This window comes from Trachemys scripta, chromosome 10 (assembly GCF_013100865.1).
Source record: "Trachemys scripta elegans isolate TJP31775 chromosome 10, CAS_Tse_1.0, whole genome shotgun sequence".
NCBI classification, from domain to species: domain Eukaryota; kingdom Metazoa; phylum Chordata; order Testudines; family Emydidae; genus Trachemys; species Trachemys scripta.
The window spans coordinates 15,644,431-15,665,819 of record NC_048307.1 but is presented as its reverse complement, the minus strand read 5'-3'; the positions used below and the strand labels follow the sequence as shown (position 1 = coordinate 15,665,819).

General features: G+C 42.8%; 1 protein-coding gene across 1 annotated transcript in view; it reads left to right on the top strand.

The window, feature by feature from the left end:
* Nucleotides 1–21,130, top strand: part of OTOA (otoancorin) — a 49,108-nt gene extending 27,978 nt beyond the window's left edge. The window contains exons 21-29 of the mRNA XM_034784929.1: nt 2,792–2,885; nt 4,198–4,327; nt 8,014–8,201; nt 9,854–10,009; nt 11,921–12,063; nt 12,719–12,855; nt 15,066–15,163; nt 17,896–18,088; nt 20,966–21,130. Of these exons, the coding sequence (XP_034640820.1) occupies nt 2,792–2,885; nt 4,198–4,327; nt 8,014–8,201; nt 9,854–10,009; nt 11,921–12,063; nt 12,719–12,855; nt 15,066–15,163; nt 17,896–18,088; nt 20,966–21,054 (1,228 nt within the window). The 3' untranslated portion in view covers nt 21,055–21,130. The remainder of the gene's footprint in view (nt 1–2,791; nt 2,886–4,197; nt 4,328–8,013; nt 8,202–9,853; nt 10,010–11,920; nt 12,064–12,718; nt 12,856–15,065; nt 15,164–17,895; nt 18,089–20,965) is intronic.
* The last annotated feature ends 259 nt before the right edge of the window (nt 21,131–21,389 follow it).

Genomic DNA, 21,389 nt, shown 5'->3' with positions numbered 1-21,389 from the left:
CCTACACTCAACTGATGACATTTCTCTGTTTGCCTATAATATGATAACTTTTGAATCATGCATCAGTTCCAACATTTCAGAGAATGTTCTAGGAACCAATGGGCAGAACCCTATTGATTTTGGGGGGAAGTGGAAAATTGGAAGGGGGAAAATGGAAGGTGCAGAGAGGCCCTGCCCTCTGTTCATCAGAGTCCCAGCTTCAAGCACCTCTGGAATTGTAAAGATCTGAATTGGTTGATGGCACCAGTTAATGTCTTCTAGCATAACAATATCCCTGCTCATCTCTGCTTATCCTCCCAATAGAGTTGAACATGTTGGCACTGAATGACTTACCTTCTGGGCATAAAGAAGAGAAATAAGAAGGGTGGGAGAAGGAGGGGGCACACGGAGTCCCAGGAATGGGAGGGGAACACAGGGCTCCTGGCATGGGTGGAATGGGGTTTCACACAGAGCCCCTGACATGGGGTGGGAGCATGGAGACTGGGGGACATACAGATTCCCTGGCGGGGGGAGAATGGAAGACACTAGTATGGGTGGAAGGAGAGAATGGGGTGCACAGAGTCAGCCTCTGGCATTGGGGGAGAAGGAAACCTTGGAATAGGGAGAGGAGAGAATGGGGGGGGGCATGCAGAGCTCCTGGTATGAGAGAGGGGTTGGGAGGCTGCAGCAAGTCCCTGATGCCAAATAGAAGGGAACAGAGGGGACCGGGAGGGTAGCACACAGGAAGCTTGTGGGGGAGGGGGAGTAGTGAGATGCAAGGGGAGCCCCAAGTGTGTGCAATTAGTGCAGTTTAAAGAAGCAACAAAGTGTGAGCCCCACTAATGTTAATTCATAGTTGTCATACTAGAAGACTAATTTGAACCTAACTCATATATCAGTTATGCAAAGAAAACTATCCCAAATCCCCACATTATAGGAATACACAATTTCTCTCTTGTGGTCTCTTGTTCCCTTTGGAAGAATCTCATGTTTGAAGGCAGAGCCTGAAGACAAAATCACTGCTCCTTAGTCATCACTTAACTAAGCTTTGCATGCAATCTTTTCCCCTTCTATTCAGTCACTTGAGACTGCTGATTATTTTTTGTTGCTCTTCTTTGAGTTTCCTCCAAAATGTCAGTATTTTTCTGGTAATGAAGTGCTTGGAACTGAATATATTAAAGAAAGTATTAAAAATGATTTTATTTTTCAAATGTAAGTTGAATGTCAGTTTTACTGAACATTGGGTTTTTTCAGCTTTTAAAATATAATGCCTGTGCACTTTTCAATCTTGGCACACATTCAGGCTAATGTACCGTGCCTCATTGCACTAACATGTCTTAGTATATTTCATTGGGTAACATTCTTATATAGTCAAGCATCCTGATAACAGGTCAAATCCTAGACTCCCAAATAAAATACCTTCTATGAACGTCCAAAATATTTGTAATGGGTCTGTTAATCAAACTACTGTCGTTTACAAAAAATTTTAGGCTGAACATTAGCAGTGCAGCTATTTTCCTTGCCAACTAGCTGGTTGTGTGGATTAACATCAGTCAGTTTAGTATCTAAGGACACAATCATGCAAGGTACTGAGCACTGCTGTAGTGAGTTGAGGGCACTCAGCATCTCGTAGAATTGAACCTTAACTACAAAAAGTACTAATGTTCTAATGAATAGTTCAGAACATCATTTCTAGAGATGCAGGATGTACATATTCCTAGAATTCATTTATAGAATTATAAAAACAACAGAGGCTTTCATTGGGCAAGACTTGTCCAAGGCCTATAGGTCCTAGTGCTCCCTTCCATGCACTCTTAGTACAACAGAGGAGAAAGAAATACAACAGAAAAATATGAAGCTAAAATGATGCATAGCTAACTCTACCATTATTGCCTGCTTTTGTCGCTTTCCTTTCCTCTTTTATAAAGACAGCATTATCAGAAAGAGATTGCCACAATCTCTGGTTAGTTTCCAGGGCCTGTGTATTAATAATCTTTATCTTTCCAGAGTAAGCAAGACACTGCCGTTTGTAATGTATATGGGCCTGATGTTCAGAGGAGCTGAGCACCCACTGAAGTCAAAGGAAGTGGCAGGTGCTCGTCACCTCTTAAAATCAGGCCTGTGTACTTTTAGGGGCTAATCCTGCCAATATTTAAGCATGTGAGTAAAGTTACTCAGGTAGTTAACTATTTGGAGGATTGGGTCCTTAGTGTAAGCTCTGTGGGAAAGGAACTGTGTCTATTTTTGTTTATAAAGTTCCTAACTCACTTTTGGTGCTGTGTAATATGATAGACTGTTATAATGAAAAATAACAGAGGTTTTAAAAGGAGGGAGATGCATCCTTTGTCAGATATTATGGTAATAGGCATGCAATAAATACTGAGAGAGATGTACAAAGAGGGTGGAAAGCACTCTCTGACTAAGGAGGGAGAGACAGCCAGGGCCGCCCAGAGGATTCAGGGAGCCTGGGGCAAAGCAATTTCAGGGACCCCTTCCATAAAAAAAAGTTGCAATACTATAGAATACTATATTCTCGTGGAGGTCCCTGTGGGGCCTGGAGCAAATTGCCCTACTTGCCCCACCCCTCCCCGGGTGGCCCTGGAGACAGCTTTGTAGATTCACCATAAATCAAGGAATTCCAGGAAAATGTGATCTGATGTTAAAACCCAAAATGTCACTTCGGTAAAGAGGCATCTATCTTTGCGACTGTACACACTATAAGACACGCATGCAGATTTAGTACTATTATGAGTCAGGGTGGTATTGCAGGCATTTGGTATTTTGTGTATAATTTTCCAAAAAAAATTCTCAGCATCCCAGAGAACTGGACGGCTCAAACAACACAGGATATTGGACCATTCGTAGCTCTTTTGTCAAAAGATGAATTAACGGTCCTTGCTGAAAAGGTATCTTCTAATTTTAATTTTTAAGATTCTAGAAGATCATTTTAAAGCTTTACTATAGTAAATGTTGTAATTCAATTTAAAATACATGCATTCCAGTACTTAGTGGGTGTTTAATTCAGGAGCGCCGCCAGCTTTTCTGCCGCCCTAGGCGGCGGAAGGTCCCGCCCCGAAATGCTGCCTCCCACAGAGGCGGCGGAAGGGCCCGCCGCTGAAATACCACCACTGTCGCCGCGCCCCAAATTGTAGTGCCCTAGGCGACCGCCTAGGTCGCCTAATGGGTTGCACCGGCCCTTGTTTAATTCTACTTGCAAGGAACCTTGTAAATATTTTTGCCCAGTCCTGCATTCCTTACTCAGTCAAAACTCCTGGGATTTAGCCCATAATCTAAAGAGTTATCTGTACTTGTACATAGATAAGTGCACATTGTTATATAGGAAGAGATTGTATATTTATGGATCTGTACACAACCTGTCATGCTTTCAAAGCTTCATACAGTGCAATGTTCCCTGCTCCCCATCATGCTATCAAAATGTGAAGAGTTACGTTACTTGGATTTCAACACTTCCTAACCCATTATTAACAGTGGGAGCATACTATGAACTATGTATGTAGTGTAGTTGTAGCCTTGTTGGTACCAGGATAGAAGAGCGAGACAGTGGGTGAGGTAATATCTTTTCTTGGACCAACTCCTGTTGGTGAGAGAAATTTGTCCTATAAAAGATATTACCTCACCCACTGTGTGAGTTATATAGGCAGATGACGATTTATACCTTTGGGCCTTGGGCTAAGAGCCAGTGTAGTATCAGTAATATCTAATGTGGGACTATATCCTGCTCTCACAGGTGGTGAACTAAGTGGTTTCTTTTCCGTCCCTCATTTTTATAATCTTGTGATCTTTATATATCTGTGTAATCTGATTGATTTATTCTGGAGAAACCAGACAAGGGTGCAGTCAGGAAGGGGGTTTTCTCAAGGGATAAAGTTTAACCAGAAATCAAAACAAGTTTGAAATCAGCAAGAAGTGTTATTGAAAACTCCCTCCAGCCTGTGGTTCATGCCAGTCATGGGCTTATGTAAAAGGAGCCTCCCCCAAATCATGGTCCCTCTGTCTTCAAGGAGCCAATTTACAGTCCTTTCCCCTGAACTCCTGTAACAAAAAAAAAGGGGGGGGGAGGGGTGCTGAGTTGTGGTTAACTGTTTGTTCACTTGGAGCCTAGGCAGTGCTCTTGCCCCTTGTCACATCCTAACTGCTTTGTTTCAAATGGGAGGGAGTTCTGAAAATGTCTTATTGCTTTTATCTCTCCTCTTTAAGTTCCCAAATACAATTTTACAAATAGCAAAGATGGCTCGGCCAGCATCTCTACCTGAAGAGTTTCTGTCCGCTATATTTGAATCTATTCGCAACTCCAGTACTAGCATTAGAGCATCTGACCCCACAACTGGTGAGTATTTCACCTGTCCAACGTCAATGTGTTGGATTGACAGTGGTGACATTTTTGATTATGTTGCTGCAACCTGAATGGTCTCTTTGTTGTCAAATGCCTTTTGAGAAGCAGTAGAAAAAGCACAATGCCAAGTATTTTAAAGAGGTTCAGTCTTTTAGAAACATTAGAGCAAAGACTTTCACCATTAACATGCTTATCTTTTTTAATGATCAAGTAATGAAATGCTTTACTCCATTAAAAATACACTGCTAAACAAGTGCTGAAACATGTCTGGTTGCCTACAGATTTTGCATCTTAGAATTATTTTGCTTTGCTTGTAGTATAAGTGAAAGTTTCATGAATAGAAAGACAGCAGAGAGCCAAAATGTTGAGCCAAAAGATGCTGCCCAGTTAATCCTTTATCAGACGTTAGTATATGTTGACTCAGCTGTTCTAAATGTGACAACAGTGTACTGTGGTCTGTCTAAACTGACTATATGGGTTGCTACAGATTAAAATAAATGTTAGGAAAAACACAATTGTTTGCTTATCAGAAACTCTTGTGCCAAATGAAGTCTATCCCATGTATTTATTACACATACTTTGATTATATGTGAGTATATAGCTACATTGTAGCCTCTGACAATTTAAAAGATCACCCTTGCAATGACCCAGGGAGAATATTTAAACTATGTAGTCTAATGGACTGCAAGACATACCTGCTCCTGCTATTGGGTAGATGTTCAAAGGCATAAATGTGGATTAGGCACCCAGTGTTTTAACTGTGAGTTGGGTGCCTACCTGTCTTTTGCATCTTTGAAAGCTTCACCCTGTGTTCTTTGTTTAATATAGTATAGGCCCCAACCTTTCATGGAGCTCTATAGTGTTTTTGAATTACCTAAACTAGCAGATGCATCTGAAGAAGTGAGGTTCTTACCCACCAGTACTTCTGTTAGTCTCAAAGGTGCCACAGGACCCTCTGTTGCTTTTTACAGATTCAGACTAACATGGCTACCCCTCTGATACATGGATCCAGAAGCCACTCTGGCTCACCTCACTGGCTCCCTCTGCATTCACGGGCAATGAGCAGCCAATGCAGAGCCCCCCAGTGCTGCCACTCTCCCCACCAAAGGCCATCTTGGTGCTCCAGTGCTGCAGAGGCCTTTCATTCTTCAACAAGTATGAATAATTTGGCTGGGGGGAGGCTTGAAGTGGAGAGTTTGTGCTGTCATCAGACACCCACAAGAAAGCAAGCCTGAATTAATTTTAATGAAGTTCTGCAACATAATCATACACAGTTTATAGAGAGCTCATATAGCAAGTTTCAGCCAGAAGTGAAGTTTTATGACTGTCACCAGGTCAGCTGCCTCCCTAGTGTCCCCTTGTGGTCTGAAGTTGTTCTGCAGGCACCTTGCCCCAGTTTCCCCCTTCAAGAGGATTCTTAAACACACACAAACTCCTATTAAATTCAGCACACTCCTTCCTATGGCTGGATTTATTAACCTAACATTTCAAAATAAAAGTTCTCAAATCCCCATCAAGCTTCTGCTCCAGTCTTCCTGCTGGGTGCCTTGCAAGCCTTCCCTGCCTAGAGCCCGTTCCCTGAAAACTCAGGGGTTCCTTGCTGGAGCCTTCTTGCTCCCAACAGCAACTGATTCTGCTTGTTTCTCCCTGAGCATCCCTCCTCTTGCAGATTCCTACTGCTCTTTAGAGAGCTCAGGAGTGACTACTTTGTAAGTAGGGTTGGTTGGCCCCAGGCCTCCAGCCATTAAGGGGGGAAGCCACCCTGTTACAGTGACTGACTTCTAAATCCCTGAAAAACAGGATTATTATGGAAACACCTTCAGGATTTCACTGATCTAATGTTGCTCCTCAAACTTCAGTAATATTATTTAAAATAAAAGTGAGTGTCCTATGACCACTTTTTACAGAGAGGAGATCCGAGGCAAAGAGATTAAGTGATTCACCCCAGGTCTCTCAGTGAAGCAGTGGCAGAGCTGGCTAGGTCTCCTAGCTCAGCGTCATGAAATGCTATTGTGTATGTTCAGATCTAAGCATTTTCACATCTCTGCCCCATTCATGCTTGATCAGTGTGAAATCTGATTATAGCAACAACAAGAATGAAGCAGCATCAGACACAGGAAATGCTGCCAGGATTGTAATGAATACTCACATCTGCAAACTTGCCAGCGGAGCTGGTGTGTTACAAGAAATGAACTCAAGGTTTTTTTCCAGGGACCAAAAACATTAGGTTTTCATGACAAGGGCATGGAACTGTATTGTCTCTGCATGGGCAACATTTACATAAGAAAAGCTGACCTTTTGCAGTGGAGGAAAGTGAAACAATCTAGCTTTACAAGAGGCCAGTTTCTACTGTGGACAAAGGGAAAGCAGTGATGTCTCCTGGTACAGCAGAAGCCAAACAGCTTTTCCGTTTGCCCACAGATTCATCCTTCTCAGGGTTCTACCCACTGCCACAGTTGTATTTGATTCAAATAAATCTTGCCTCTGCTTCCTTTCAAAGTACAAAGCTATTTTGTACATCCTTGCTTTAATTTGTTTAGCTCAGGAAGCTCAGCTCAGAGGCAGCATCTGTGGAGTTCTGCTTTTTACTGGGGATGGCCAAATCTGAAGATATTCTGAGATTGTTTGGTTTAGATAATGATTGTACAATCGTTTCCTAAATTAGGGGCAGGAGAGTGGCTAATAAGAGACCATGTTAGGATGCTAGGCTCTCCCTTGCATCAGTATCAGAGATATTAAGCCTATAGAGTTTGTCAAAATGCACAATAAAAAAGAAGCAGAATCCGCCCTTGTATCAGATATTTGACCAATACAATTTGGCAGACCAAACATTTCTAATGTAAATAAGCATCCCTTTCTGTGTTTTCCTAATTCTCGGCACTTCAACAACATGCTTGACATAAGTATTGCATTTCTCTCACATTTAAGTTCTGGAAACCAATCTACTTGCCTTGTTTAAATGTCAGGCAAGGCTTACAGGCATACATCTCTGACAGTGCCTTTCAAACTGAGGGCCCACTCAGGCCTGCTACTGTATGTAATAGGTAATGAGCTGGACTCCACCAAGTCTTGTTTGAACAAAGATAGGCAGGTTTATTCAACTGCAATTCGTGTGTGAACAAAAATACAATACAGCCATGTGGAAACTTAAACTGAGGCCAAACTAAAGAACTCAATTGAGTTCTGACTCAAGCAAGACTGCTGAAATCAATTGAAGACTTTATCTCAGGATTTGACTCTTAATAGTATAGGGTGCCATTTTTTTGAGCAGTGCTTAGGACAGTTAGATGCTCTTTCCAGCTGCTGCATGCAAATTCCATTTTATTAAGATACCTTTATATGGTACCTGTTTTAAAAAGAGTGTTTGCTCCTCCTTTCCTTTCCAGCTTGTGCTGCCTTCCAGGGTCGGAGCAAATGTTTACCTAAACTTAGGTAAACACTTGTTTTGTAACAAGAACATTAATTGCATTTGTACTTTTTTAAAATGCATTTTTATTTCATTGCAAAAATATTTTATGCTTAAGTTAATGTCAAGATTGCCCTGGCTTCAGTCAATACATAATACATCAACATCATAACGAGAGAGCATAAGTCTTTGCTGCTTTGCATTTTTGTTAGTTTTCTTCAAGGAGATTACAACAGAAGTCATCTCTTCAGTCTGTGTTTTGATTTCTTCCCAGACTGCACAGGAATCACAGCTCCCTCTTCAGATGAGATTATTAAATTAGCAGAAGCAAATGCCTTTTGGTCAGTTCAGGAACTGCAGTGCCTGGATACAGATACTTTTACCAAAAACGTGGAATTCCTTGGGACCGTGATGAGTTTCAACAGATCCCAGCTTATTGTCTTGAAGGAGAAAGCTAAGCAGGTAGCTATTATGTCTGCAAAAGAAACATAAATACATAATTTAATTTACTGTTATTGAAATGTGCATTTCTAAAGCCATCATTGCTGTAATAATCACTACTGCTGCAGTAATATCCATTGCTTATTGGGGAAATAATCTAAGATTAGTCATAAAACAATATCCTCCATTGTTTGAGTCAACTGGCTAAATAGCTCTGAGCAGGTTGTGTTTTCACTTTTTAAATGCCTATTTTATTTTATTTTATTTTATTTTATTACCAGCTTTTCACTGTTCCTTAAAAAAATAAAAAGCACAAAGCAGGACCTGAGAATATAACAGCCTCCTAAGAATCAAGCTCAGAGTGCTAAACTGTTTCGAAACAGTTAAATCATACAAAAACTGTGTGTAGACAGACCCTAAGTTAGGAGTTGGTCCTTTGTCTTGATTAATTAGCTGGTCATACCTAGTGGAGATCTGTAGTCAAGAAAGAAGTGACCACTACTGGAAGGCTAAATTAGAGACCCGAACTTGAAGAGGGCTTGCTTGTTATGACACCAGGCAAGCTACTAGCCTTTCCCCTACCTTGATGCTCTTCTTTCCTAGTTAATAAATAAGGCTCTTCATTTCCAGTTGTAATTTTGTTTAAAATGTATCAGGAATGTATCTGTGTTTATTACAAAAATTTAAAAATGGGTGGAAAATCAGTGCAAAAAATTAACTTCAGTTTTCCAAATAATTATTGGTATTAATATTGAGGGATGGGAAGACAGAAGAAAAAAAAAGCAACAAAGAGAGATGAAAGAGTTTACAAAACTATTATTATCTCTAATCCATTACAGAAATAAAACTTTTCTTTTTAGTTTAGTGTTGGTGACTTATGCTTGATATTAGGGGCTTCATTGTAAAATCCCAAACCCTGGGTAGCATAGTGGGATGGGGATGCCTGGTACTCACGGGGGGCAGTGAGTGGGCAGGCGTGCGGGGTGCTCTGTGTGGGAGAGAGTGCCCAGTATCTGTGGTGGAGGCAATGGGTTGGGGTGCCTGCTACTCACCACAATGTAGCAGTGACGAAGTCTTTCCTCCTTGAGAGCCTGTTGCTGCAGCAGTCAGGCAGTCTCAGATGCCAGGACACAGCTCCCTGTCCCTCTCACTCCCCCACTGTGAAGCAGCAGCCACCAACTGTCCTCGAGCAAGTCAGAAGATTCTGTGAGAGGGAGACCAGGTCACCATCTTTCCTCTGGAGCAGGGAGCCACATCTGGAGAGTTCCAGCACTTCCAAAATTTGGATGAAAATCAGTAAAATCTGAATAATGGCTTTTTTAAAACCTAGAAATTTGGGAGAAAAAAGTTTAAAACAAAAAACAAACAAACAAACAAAAACAAAGATCATTCAACCAATTTATATTCACTAACCAGAAGTCATCTTGTGTGACAGTGTAAGTATTTTTAGATAAACTGAGCGTCACCACCTTAGAAATATGAAGGGCTCAGTTCTCTGCAGTGTCCAACCTCTGCTTACACAGTGAAGAATGGGATTAGCAGACCACACAATCCAGCCCATAGAATTTTATCTTTGTTAATTACTACTTTAAAATCGGAAGTAGAGACAGAGGAGCATGTAAGTGAGTGTTCGTTATGAACCAATAGATGCTGTATGTTAATTTATTTTAAAGGTTTGGGGTGCATTGCTGGGCTGGAAGAGTTACCATATTGTTTCCCTTGGACGCATTGCCCTAGCTCTCAATGAGAGTGAAATAGAAGCATTGGATTTAAGTTCTATTGACACCGTTGCTGCACTTAGTCAACAAACAGAATGGACTCTTGTCCAGGTAAATATTTTATTAAATTTACTTCTGGTGAAAAGGCACGGGATGAATGACCCTCCAAGACCTGAAATCACCTACAAAACGAATACAGCTCCCCATGCTGCCCTTCCAGTTTTATTCAGCCAGGATCTCCAGTGCCACCTCTAAGGGTGAGAAGGTAGTTAAAGGTTCATGCCTACTTGGTCCTATGCCTCTCTGAGAGGACCAATGAGGGTGGCAATACTTACCAATTGTGATAATGTTCACTATGCTCCGACCACTTGCCCATTAGGAATTAGAATGAGACCATCAACTCATTTCTCCCAGGCCTCTAAACAGACACAAATTGGTAAAAACAATTAGTCCACCCTAAATTATTCCTGGGGGAATTGTGCGCCAATGCGCAATGCAGAATTTTGCAGAAATTAATGTTGTGCATGCAGAATTTCCTTTCCTCCACAGAAATGGCCTGCAGTGCTGCTAGCCATCACTAGGGGCCGATGACCCAGCAGAACCCGGCTTGTACACAGAAGATGCTGCTGGGGGGAGGGGGAGAGAGCTAGAGGGTTCATGGCAGCTGCAGTTCCCAGCATGCCCTGCCCCCTGAGGGAAGGAACGCAGGAAACTCCATGCAAGCATGGGACCAAGCATCAGGCTGTTTTCCCCTCTGGATCCCTGGGCTCGGGGGAGGGGATGGGGATGTCTGGGCTGGGAGGGTCCACGGCTGGGCTCTGGAGGGGAAGGGGGTTCGGGTATCTGGACAAGGAAGGGGCCCTGTATCTGGGCTCGGGAGGGTGGGGTACAAGGTGAAGGGAGCAGAGAAACAGGAACTGGGTTGTCATAGGGGTTTCTTTAACTCTGTACTCCTGGGGGAATTTGTATATCCGTATTGTTACAAACATACTTGCTGACAGGTATTTTGAAATAAATTACCAAAATAATTGCACTGGTGTGATCATGTAGTGTTATTTTGACAAATAAAATTTGCATCATTTTAAAATATTATGCACAGAATTTATAATTTTTTGGCACAGAATGCTCCCAGGAGTACTAAATGCATCCAGACACTTGTACAGGTGATCTGTTATTTACAAATTATTCCATTCAGATGCTCGAGTACTCACTCTGTTCTCTCGGTATGCCTGAATAACTCCTGTTAATGCCAGTAGAATCTACATAGTGAATAGAAGAAGACTAAAATCCTTTATTTGCATATGCAACTAGCAGCAAATTTCTGTCCATGTGGTCTTGCCATCACTTCTCTTCAGCATATGACATTAAGTTGATGGCAGCTAGCATTGGCTGAGTATCAGGAATCTATGTAACAGATGTTTATGCTGAAGAGGCACTATAAGAAAACAGAAGGAACTGGAGTGTTTTAACACAGTACTTCACTTTTGATATTTCCTGTTGTATTTTAATAAGTGATACTGATTAATCATTAAGCATAGCTTAGCATCTACATAAAACACTTAGTACAGTACAGGAAGGCTCTAATTTTGCAATGCTTCATGCTGACCATTTATGGGAGAGAAAAAATTACCTATAATGTAGTTCTTTTCAGTTAAATTGAAATTGGGAAGTTTTGTTAGATGCTTCAATAGCTGGTTATTCTGGTAAAGTGTTCATTTATGGCCCGGTCCTGGGAGGTGGCAAGTCTTTCGTAAGAGGTGCTAAATGCCTTCAAGTCACATTGATTGTACTGGTAGGCAATGGCACTCAGCACTGCTCAGAAGGCACAGTGCCCATAAGTGGCACTGACATTGCTCCCACTGAAGACAATAGCAAAATTCCCATTGATTTCAGCGGGAGTAGGCTCAGGCCCGGTTGAGTAAAATTACAGATCAGTTCGTAACAGCTGATATCAGTAGCAGCTTCCAGTCGTAGAACCCTATATTACATTTATAACCGTTCTTGATCTCATTGCCTCTGCAGGCTAAATCTATCTTACAAGGGTTTCTTGAAGACTCTGGTCAGACAGTCCATGGACTGAAAAGCTTTGATTTAGCAGGATTAGGAGCTAATCTGTGTGCTCTGAACACCACAGACATCAAGACCATAAAGACTACAGAATTCAGGTAGAAATACTTTATTATCAAAATTAAATAGTTTTATTTTTAAGTCTCTGTTAATGGTATTAGTGGTGAAATTTGTCTCCCCTCAAGGATTTCCAGAAGCACTATTTCTAAAGAGCTCTTTTCCAACACTTTAAAAGCTTTTGGGCATCTCATAATCTTTGGAAAGATGTCTAACTATAGCCACTGAACTGTGCTCTGTTAACATTTTCTCTGAGGCCATCTTCATTAATGAAAGCCATATATTCAGCAAAATCTGCTTGAAGGGCCACTTGGAATAGGCAACTTTGCCATCTTCAGTGGCCCTTTAAAATATTCCCAGATTTTTACATATACATTTGTTCAGCCCTTAGTTTAGAAAACACCTGGATCAAGCAACTGATTTTCAGTGGAGCCTTGAGTGGCTGTTTAAGACAGATTCCAATGTGATCCACTATAGCTATTGAATTGAGAAACTCAAATTTGTTGCTTAAAGCATTTTAGATTTTTTTTTAAAAGGCTGACAGTTCTAACTTCTTTGCAATACCTGTATGTTCATCTATATTTGGGCCTGAAACTGTGTTTACAACTCTGTTAGCATAGATTCTGCATATTTCAGACATTTTAAACATTGGGTGTAATTACAGTATGTCATCCTAACCCCATTGCCCTTTTGCAGTGCTGTGATTGCAAGAGTTGGCTTGTTGCCATGTAGCACTCCTGTTCTGGAAGAGTTTAAGAAGGTGGCAGAATCTGTATTTGGAATTGCTGCAGAGTGGAACAGCTCTATTATACATGAGATTGGTACCATAGCAGGTAACGAGACCGACCTCCATCAGTGACGTTTCTGAAACACCATCTTTAAAAGCATTACAGGATAGGTTCAGCCCATATTGTGCTTCTCTGCACCAGCAAAGGACAGGAGTCACCCCTCCAAGGAAGGACAGGCAGCCTTTCCATTAACATCCTTCCCCACTAAAGAAAAATACTGTTAGTCTCCACAGGGTGCTCTGACTTTCCATTGCTGGGGGACCTCTGCCAGAGTCTGAATTTGGCCCTGTACATACTTCAGAGAGTTAACCTGGCTAAGCAGGCTGAGTCAAACTGAAATTTCAGGCCCACCCCTCTGGAGAGACTGTTCTTCCTTTCACCCTTAAGTCCTTGATCTTACTTCAAAGTGAGGTGCCTACCAGCTTTCCAGCATACAGTTATCCAGCTGAGCATTGCACTGCCCACAGCTGCTCTGTCTCTCCATTTACAGGGTCCCAGAATCCTACCTTGAGGTTCAGTCCTGCAAGGGACTGAATGTCTCATCTGAAGTTAGTAGGAGTTGAGGGTGTTTAGCTTGTTGGAGGACAGGGCCTTGATCTGCTCCCTGCATGTTCATGGAACCCATTTATAGAGAGCAAGCATGACAAGTCAGTATTAAAGTTCTTCTGCCTACTCCAAGAATGTGGTCAGTTTAATAGTGACATGTTGCATGGCACTAACACAATGTATGTGTGTTGCAGGGATAGCCTTCTGCAAAAGCAGAAGCTTCCCTTGGTGAACAGAGTCCGCATAGTGATTTGTACAGTAACACCTCACATAAAGTTGTCCCGGTTAACGTTATTTTGTTGTTACGTTGCTGATTAATTAGAGAACATGCTCGTTTAAAGTTGCGCAATGCTCCCTTAGAATTTTGTTTGGCAGCCGCCGGCTTTGTCCACCACTTGCAGAAAGAGCAACCCATTGCAGCTGATTGGTGGGGGCTTGAAACCAGGGTGGACCGGCAGCCCCCCCCCCCATCAGCTCCCCACTCCCTTAAGTTCCCTGTGCGGCAACTGCCCAGCAGGCTATCAGTTGGTGGCAGCTGTCCCTCCCCCCCACTGCCATGTGCTGCTCCTGCCCTCTGCCTTGGAGCTGCTCCCGGGAACCTCCTGCTCGCTCTGGGGGGGGGGGAGAAGAGGGGTGCTAATGTCAGGGTGTCCCCCTCCCCCCTGCTCCTGCCCCCCGCTTACCCCATCTCCATAGAGCATGGGGGGACAGGACAGGGCTCAGGATGGAGGGAGCTTCCTGGCAGCAGCTGCTGTCTCAACTTGCTGATTTACTTAAAAAGGCAATGTGCTTAGAGTGGGGTCAGCGTACTTAAAGGGGCAATGTGCATCTCTTTCTCTCACAGGGTGTCTCTCTCTGTCTACCATGCTGTCTCCCCTCCCTCCATTTGTGCTGCCTTGTAGAGTGTGAGGCTACATTAACAACAATGTGTTACCCCTTGAGGGCTCAGTCGAGTGGTAGTTCATCATTCAGCACTAAGGCATTCCCTGGGAAATATTCCACCCTCTGACTTCACCACCTCAACCAAGCTTCACAATCATCATTGCTGTGTACAGCATTAAATTGTTTGTTTAAAACTTATATTGTGTGTGTAGATATATCTATATATCTACACACACACACACTTTTGTCTGTTGAAAAAAAATTCTCTGGAACCTAACCTAACCCCATCCCATTTACATTAATTCTTATGGGGAAATTGGAGTCGCTTAAGATCGTTTCGCTTAAAGTCACATTTTTCAGGAACATAACTACAACATTAAGCGAGGAGTTACTGTATTTAGGATTTCAGGGGGAGGGAGGTTACCATCTAATTTTGTATTGCAAAGAATACTACTAATTAACTTCAATCTGGTATATTTGTTTTACTGAAAATGTGGTATTTGTTTCTTATGTGCTAGTTGTGTGTAAGCTGGTGGTTGATAGCGGTTACAATGAAAGAAAGCAGGAAAAGGAATTGTGTATTTGTCTTTAATTATAACTTAATTACCTCTTAACTTAACTTAAATTAAACTTGAGCATTCATTCAAGTGCACAAAAGGGTCTCTTTTTACGTTTAATATAGGAGTGTTGATTTCCTCATGTTTTATTGGAACAAAGTTGAGAGACAAATATTGGCCAGATAATGTATTAATTTAAATTAGTCAAAACTTAACATAATGAAAGGGATGTGTGAACTAAGCTTTATTCCTATTTTGTCTTAATAATAGCTGGTTTAAATGAGAAAGAGTTTAAAGCTCTTGACAAAGATGTGATGCCATATTTCCAGCCAGCAGCCATAAGACACATACCTGATGAAGTTTTCAAAGTAAGTGCTTGGTTACTGAAGAAGTGTGATATTCTATCACTTTTACTCTATTATAAACAAACTGCAATACTAATTTATGCTTCAATTTGGGTTTCTGCAGGACCCTTTCTGGCTTGATTATTAAGTGAGAGGCAGTTAGGTGTATGAAGCATTAACTCACAGCTATCTCATCTCTATTTGTGATGCACATAAAATGTCAAACTGTTTATTTTATTTATGCTTAGTGCAAAATGTGTTCCAAGGGAAAAAGCATTAAGAAAGTGTTTTAAAATTGCAGCCTGAGTACATAAGGGCAGATGGCTTAGAGCAAAGTCTGTGTCTCTAGTGGTATTCTGTTGAGGTCTTCCTTTTCTTCTCTTTTATTAAGGACAGTGCACGCATTCATCCATACTGTCACAGCTACAAACAGCCCACTTGGTCATATCTGGGCTTTTTTGTTAACCCTAAATTCTGATAACATTCTCCTATGCAGCATTTCTGAAAGAAAGAAAGACTGAATTCAGAATTGGTACAAGCAGATGCAACTCTGATTTCACTGGAATTCATCCTGTTTATGTCAGCTCTGAATATGGCCCAGAGATTAGCATGTGGATTTTGAAGTCTTTGACCCAGACATTGTTTGACGTGGAGAGAAGATTAAAATTCTGCCCAACCACCTCTGATTCAGACACTCATGAGGTCAGTCACTCAGTGTAGTGATGGATAGACGAGCCAGACAGCTTAACGGTCAGCCTTCATAAAAGGAGAAACTCCTTGACCACAAGCTGCAAAAAAAGTGTTCTATACTGCACCTCTGACAGCTCCAATAAGTCTGCAACCTTACTGTGTCACACTTTTCAGTGCTAGGGAAAATCCACAGAGCAGAGGGTCGAAGGTATCCTTTAGAGCAGAGGTTCTCAAACTGTAGTCTGCAGCCCACCAGTGGTCCGTGAGCTCCATTCAGGTTGTCTGCGGATAGTTCCCTCTAAGGTGCGTGCCTAGGCAGCCGCACACAAAAGAATGAAGGGCCACCGACCTAATTGAAGTGGCTCCGCTAATTAGGTGCCTGGACCCTGGAGAAGATGCACATGTAAGGTGAGATGATGGCCTTGGTGGGAATAGGGGGTAGGTGGGAGGTGGCAGTGGGGTGAGGGACATTTGGGACGTGCAGGGCTGTGGCAGCCAGAGAAAGAGGCGACTTTCTCCAGCTCCAGAGCTGCGGCTGCCGGGGAGAGATGGCCCTCCTTCCCAGCCTCAGCTCTGTGGCTGGGGAGAGACCCCCCTTCTTCCCAGTCCCAGCTTGGGGGCTGCCACGGCAGGGGAGAGAGGGCATATCCATCGCATTAGAAAGGTAAGATTACTGATATTAAAATACGAGTCGTGTGCTTTTATTTGTAGAACCAAAAAACGTTAATTTTTAAAGTTTTTTTTATATAGCACTTTTATCCAAAATGCTTTACAATAGTTAGCTAATGATATAAACAACGTTTGGAAAGATCATTAAGTGGTCCACCGAGACCCTTAGCAATTTTCAAGTGGTCCACGAAAAAAAAAGTTTGAGAACTACTCCTTTAGAGACTCTCAACAGAAATTCAGCAGATGTACACAAGAAGAGAGAGATGGTCATGTGATGAAATTTCTAGATAGACATGGTTCTTTACAAAAAAAAAAAAATACAGAATCCTTATTGCTCTTCTTTAGGAATTCAAAGTAGCATTTATTTTTACTGTGGCTTTGTGTAGCTACAGCTTTATCTTAAGGCTTTCTACATGAAAAAGTAATACCAGTTTCATTAAAGGTATTGATTATAAGCAGATTTATCACTTTGTGGAAACTTAGTTCAGTTTGAGAGGTTTATTTTCAAAATTTACTGGAGCTTCTATGCAGAGGTTTGCACCAATTTAATTAAATACTTACCCTTTATTTAAACTAATGCAACTGGCTTATGTAGACAAGGTCTCAGACAGACAGACAATTATAATTCATATGGAATGAAATTCTGATCTGTCACCTGGCCTACTTTTAAACTAGAATGTAAAATAAAACTTGGATGCATAGCTGCAGCAGCAAAAAGAGCTTGCTCCATGGTGGAGTTAAACATTGAATGTTACTATAATTAAGGTAATACAGCACGCACTGTAGATGCCTGTTTTACAAATTGGTTTAATCATCATGTACTGAAAGATAATTACTGTATGGTTATGATTATCTTGTTCCATTTTTAAAACAAGACAATGTGATTACATTTGGAAGATTTTCAATCTAGAAGGGAAGATCCAGGAGTGGAACAACATCTTTTCATCTTGTTACTGTATAGATAGCGGAATCCTGTGTCTATATCACGGGCAGGCAAGAATGGGGCAGGCTTGGAAGATGATGCAAGAGGAAAGAAACAAAAATAGTTTGGCAGTTGTAGGGAGTAGACACCCCACCCCCCCAAAAAAGAACTAAAACAGAGACTCCAATATCAGAAGGTTGACAAATACACTGGTAGCACAGAAAGTGTCTCCAGAATCTATGTACTGTCACAACCAAAGGAGAAGGCTGAAAGCTAGACGAGTGGCCAGTCAGGTAAACAGATATGCAAATACTTAAAAAAAAAAAAAATACTGAGCACTTTTACAGCAATACAGAGTGTGGTTGTTTTCCTCATTCTAAGTACAAGGCAGTCTGAACCTCTGATTCACCTGTAATATAGTGGATATCCTAAAGCAGTTTTTTTTTTTTTTTTTTTTTTTAACTTATTCCTCAAGGAGCTGTCTCCAGAACAAATAGCAAACCTTGGCCTTGAAAATGCAGCCATGGTTACTGAATCACAGAGAAACCATCTGAATGCATTACAACTAGAGAGTCTTCAGCTGGCACTAGATGGCGCCAGGACAAGTGTCCAAGAGACACAAACTAGTGCAAGCACTATTGAGTCAACACCTACTCCAGCCTCAAATTGTGAGTAGAACGCTTTGGAGCTGATCCTGAGAGATAATGAGCATCAACGTATCCCACTGAGGTCAGTAGGGATTGCAGAGGCTCACCGCCCATCAGGCACAGGCCCTTGTTTTGGAGTTGTACCATAATGAAAATTCTGGGCAACATGTTTGAACATGGGTGCCTAAAATCAAACCCCTAAATACAGTAAGTAGCCTGATTTTTCCCCCTCTCCTCGAGAGATGCCAAATACATACTACTCCAGCCAACTACAATGGGAGTTTTGGGTAACCAGCTGTTTGGGGATGAGGGGAGGGGAAATGGACCATTTCTTCAGTTGTATAAGTTTACATGTAGATGCTTAACTTTAGGCACTTATATTAGGAAATATTGGCCTCCATTTTTATAGCTCTAAAAAGGCATAGTAGCATTTAGTTACCAGAAACCAAGCCAAGCAGACAGATGATAGTTACCATAGACAGTATTAAAGTGTACAGTTTAAACCAGTTGTCTCCAACCTTTTTAAGCACAAGATCACTTTTTGAATTTAAGTGCAACCCAGGATCTACCCCGCCCCACTCACTCCATCCCCCCGTTGCTCGCTCTCCTCCACCCTCACACACTTTTACTGGGCTGGGGCAGGAGGTGAGGGTGCAGGCTCTGGGCATGGGCCGAGGGGTTTGGAGTGTGGGAGAGGGCTCCGGGCTGAACCTGGGGCAGGGGGTTGGGGTGCAGGCTTTGGAAAGGGGCTCAGGGCTGGGGCAGGGGGTTGGGGTGCTGGCTCCAGGAAGGGGCTCAGAGTTGGGGCAGGGGTGCGGGAAGGGGTACGGGGTGCTAGCTCCAGGAGGGAGCTCAGTGCTGGGGCAGGGGGTTGGGATGTGAGAGGGGGTGAGGGGTGCGGGCTCCTGCCAGCCGATACTTACCTCGGTTGGCAGTGCAGTGGGTCTAAGGCAGGCTACCTGCCTGCCACGGCCCAGCATCGCTCCCGGAAGCGGCCAGCAGCAGGTCCCTATGGCCCTGGGGGAGGGGGCAGTGGCACATGGCTCTGTGCGCTGCCCCTCCCTGCAGGCACCACCCCCGCAGCTCCCATTGGCCGGGAACGGGAACTGCAGCCAATGGGAGCTGCAGGAGTGGTACCTGTAGGCAGGAGCAGCGTGCAGAGACCCTCTGCCCCCTGGCTCAACAGGGGCCGCAGGAACATGCTGCTTGCCGCTTCCAGGAGCTGCACGGGGCCTGGGCAGGCAGGGAGCCTGCCTTAGCCCTACTGCGCTACTGGACTTTTAGTATCCGGAGACTGCGATAGACTGGCAGAGGCTCCACCATCGACCAGTTGATTGCGATCTACCGGTTGGTGACCGCTGGTTTAAACTTTGAGAAACTGGTCCAGGTGCATTACCAGGTTTTTTATTTCACCCCTTACAATTCAGTCCCCAGTTGCTCTCACACGAACAAGAGCTGGAGGCAGCATTTCCATCTGAAAAAGTACATTCCTAAGAACTCCTCTTTCCTTTATATGCCTCCTTTGTCTCTATCTCAAGAAATGTGCTTTGGGTGGCCCTGGCCTGACTGCATGCTTCTTCTGTATCTTGCACGCAGAGGCAAGATACAGAATAATAATCTTATCCTCTTCCTTTTCTCTCATATTGCAAGAGTAAATCTTACCCTGTCTCTCTCTCTGAAAAGCAGTACTGTGGGGTGGGATTTCATAAAGACAATCAGGGTGATGCAACATGAATTTTACCAGCAACAGGAGCCAACGGAGGGACAGCACTGGGTGGTGTCAGCAGTCAAACTCTGCTGGCCATGTCACACCATGCTAACGAATGGGAACCACTAGCTGCTGTAAAATACAGTCCACAGACCGCGTCAGTGTCAGTTCCCTCTCTGCTTCCTTCTCATACCTCCTCCCTGAAAGATTTAAGCTTAAAGCATGCCTTCCATGCACTGCAGCTCTCTCTCAGCCTCCCCTAAAAAGACATGGAGCCCCAGTGTGCAGAGATTACATGGGTAAGCTTGTCCTGCAGAGCTGGAAGTGAGGAAGGGATGATGCCTGTTGGTTTAGCGTCCTTCCTTCAAGGAGAGTTTGGGCCATTTCAGTAGTTTTTCCCGTTTTTGTCTCCTGCATAGGGAAAAAGCCATCCAGGGTATGAGCTTCAGTGCCTGGATTATTAATCCTCAGTATGGAAAGATAATTGATAAAGGTTTTAACAATGCTCACAAACATCTTTCAGTTAGTCATAGGTTGCATTTACCCAAGCTGGTGCAATGGGGTATAAATTACATCTCCAGCCCAGATCTCTGCACTCCTGAGGGAAGTCACTCCAAGAAAAAGCAGGTACTGCTCTTACTGCCACTGCCCATGCTCCGGGGGCTTTACAGTGAGAAACAGTAGCTGTTGTCAGAGTGTGGGGATTCACATGAGCGCTGCAGGGGGGCTAAGAGCTGCTAGGTTGCTTTTGTTGTCATAGGAATTGAATTTCCTAAACCCAATACAATTATTCTCAGCACCACTGCCTTACCTGTGCAATCTGCTCCCTCTGTGGTTCTACCAGAGGCAGGAGTTTCCTGATCATCCCAACATGGCATAAAGCTTACCTGCTTACTCAGGCTTTTCATTCATTTATTGCTATAGCAGCAATGTAGTGGGAGCTACCCATTTGAGGCTCTTTGTTGAATGTGTGGCTATTAAATTGAATCTTCCAGCTGCCATAGCAAAGGGAGCATTTTGAGCAACTGAATATTCAGATTCTTGCAGTTTGCTTCAGTGCGAGTGTAGTTGGGGTTTTTCTGATTGTTTAAGTGTTTGTCATTCTGTTTTAGTGGGTGAAGTTGGGAAAGACAAGACAGCACTGTACACATTCCAGATGACGCTAAGACATAACACTTTGTACTTTTCAGGTGCTCACGTTTCCAGTGGCTTCAGCATTTGGTTGTGTGCTCTGTATATCCTTTGTCCCACTTACTGTAAGCATGACCCTTTTACTTAAATGTTCTTGGATAGCACATTTGTGATTGGTATTAAATTAGGATTGATATACTAGGCATCACAGAAACTTGGTGGAATGATGATAATCAATGGGACACCGTAATACAGGGTACAACATATATAGGAATGACAGAGTAGGTCATGCTGGTGGGGGAGTGGCATTACAGGTGAAAGAAAGCTTAGAGTCAAAAGTAGTGAACATCTTAAATGAATCAAACTGTACCATAGAATCTCTATGGATAGAAATTACATGTTTGAATAATCAAAGTATAGCAGTGGATATATATTGCCAACCACCTGACCAGGGTGGCGACAGTGATTGTGAAATGGTCAGGG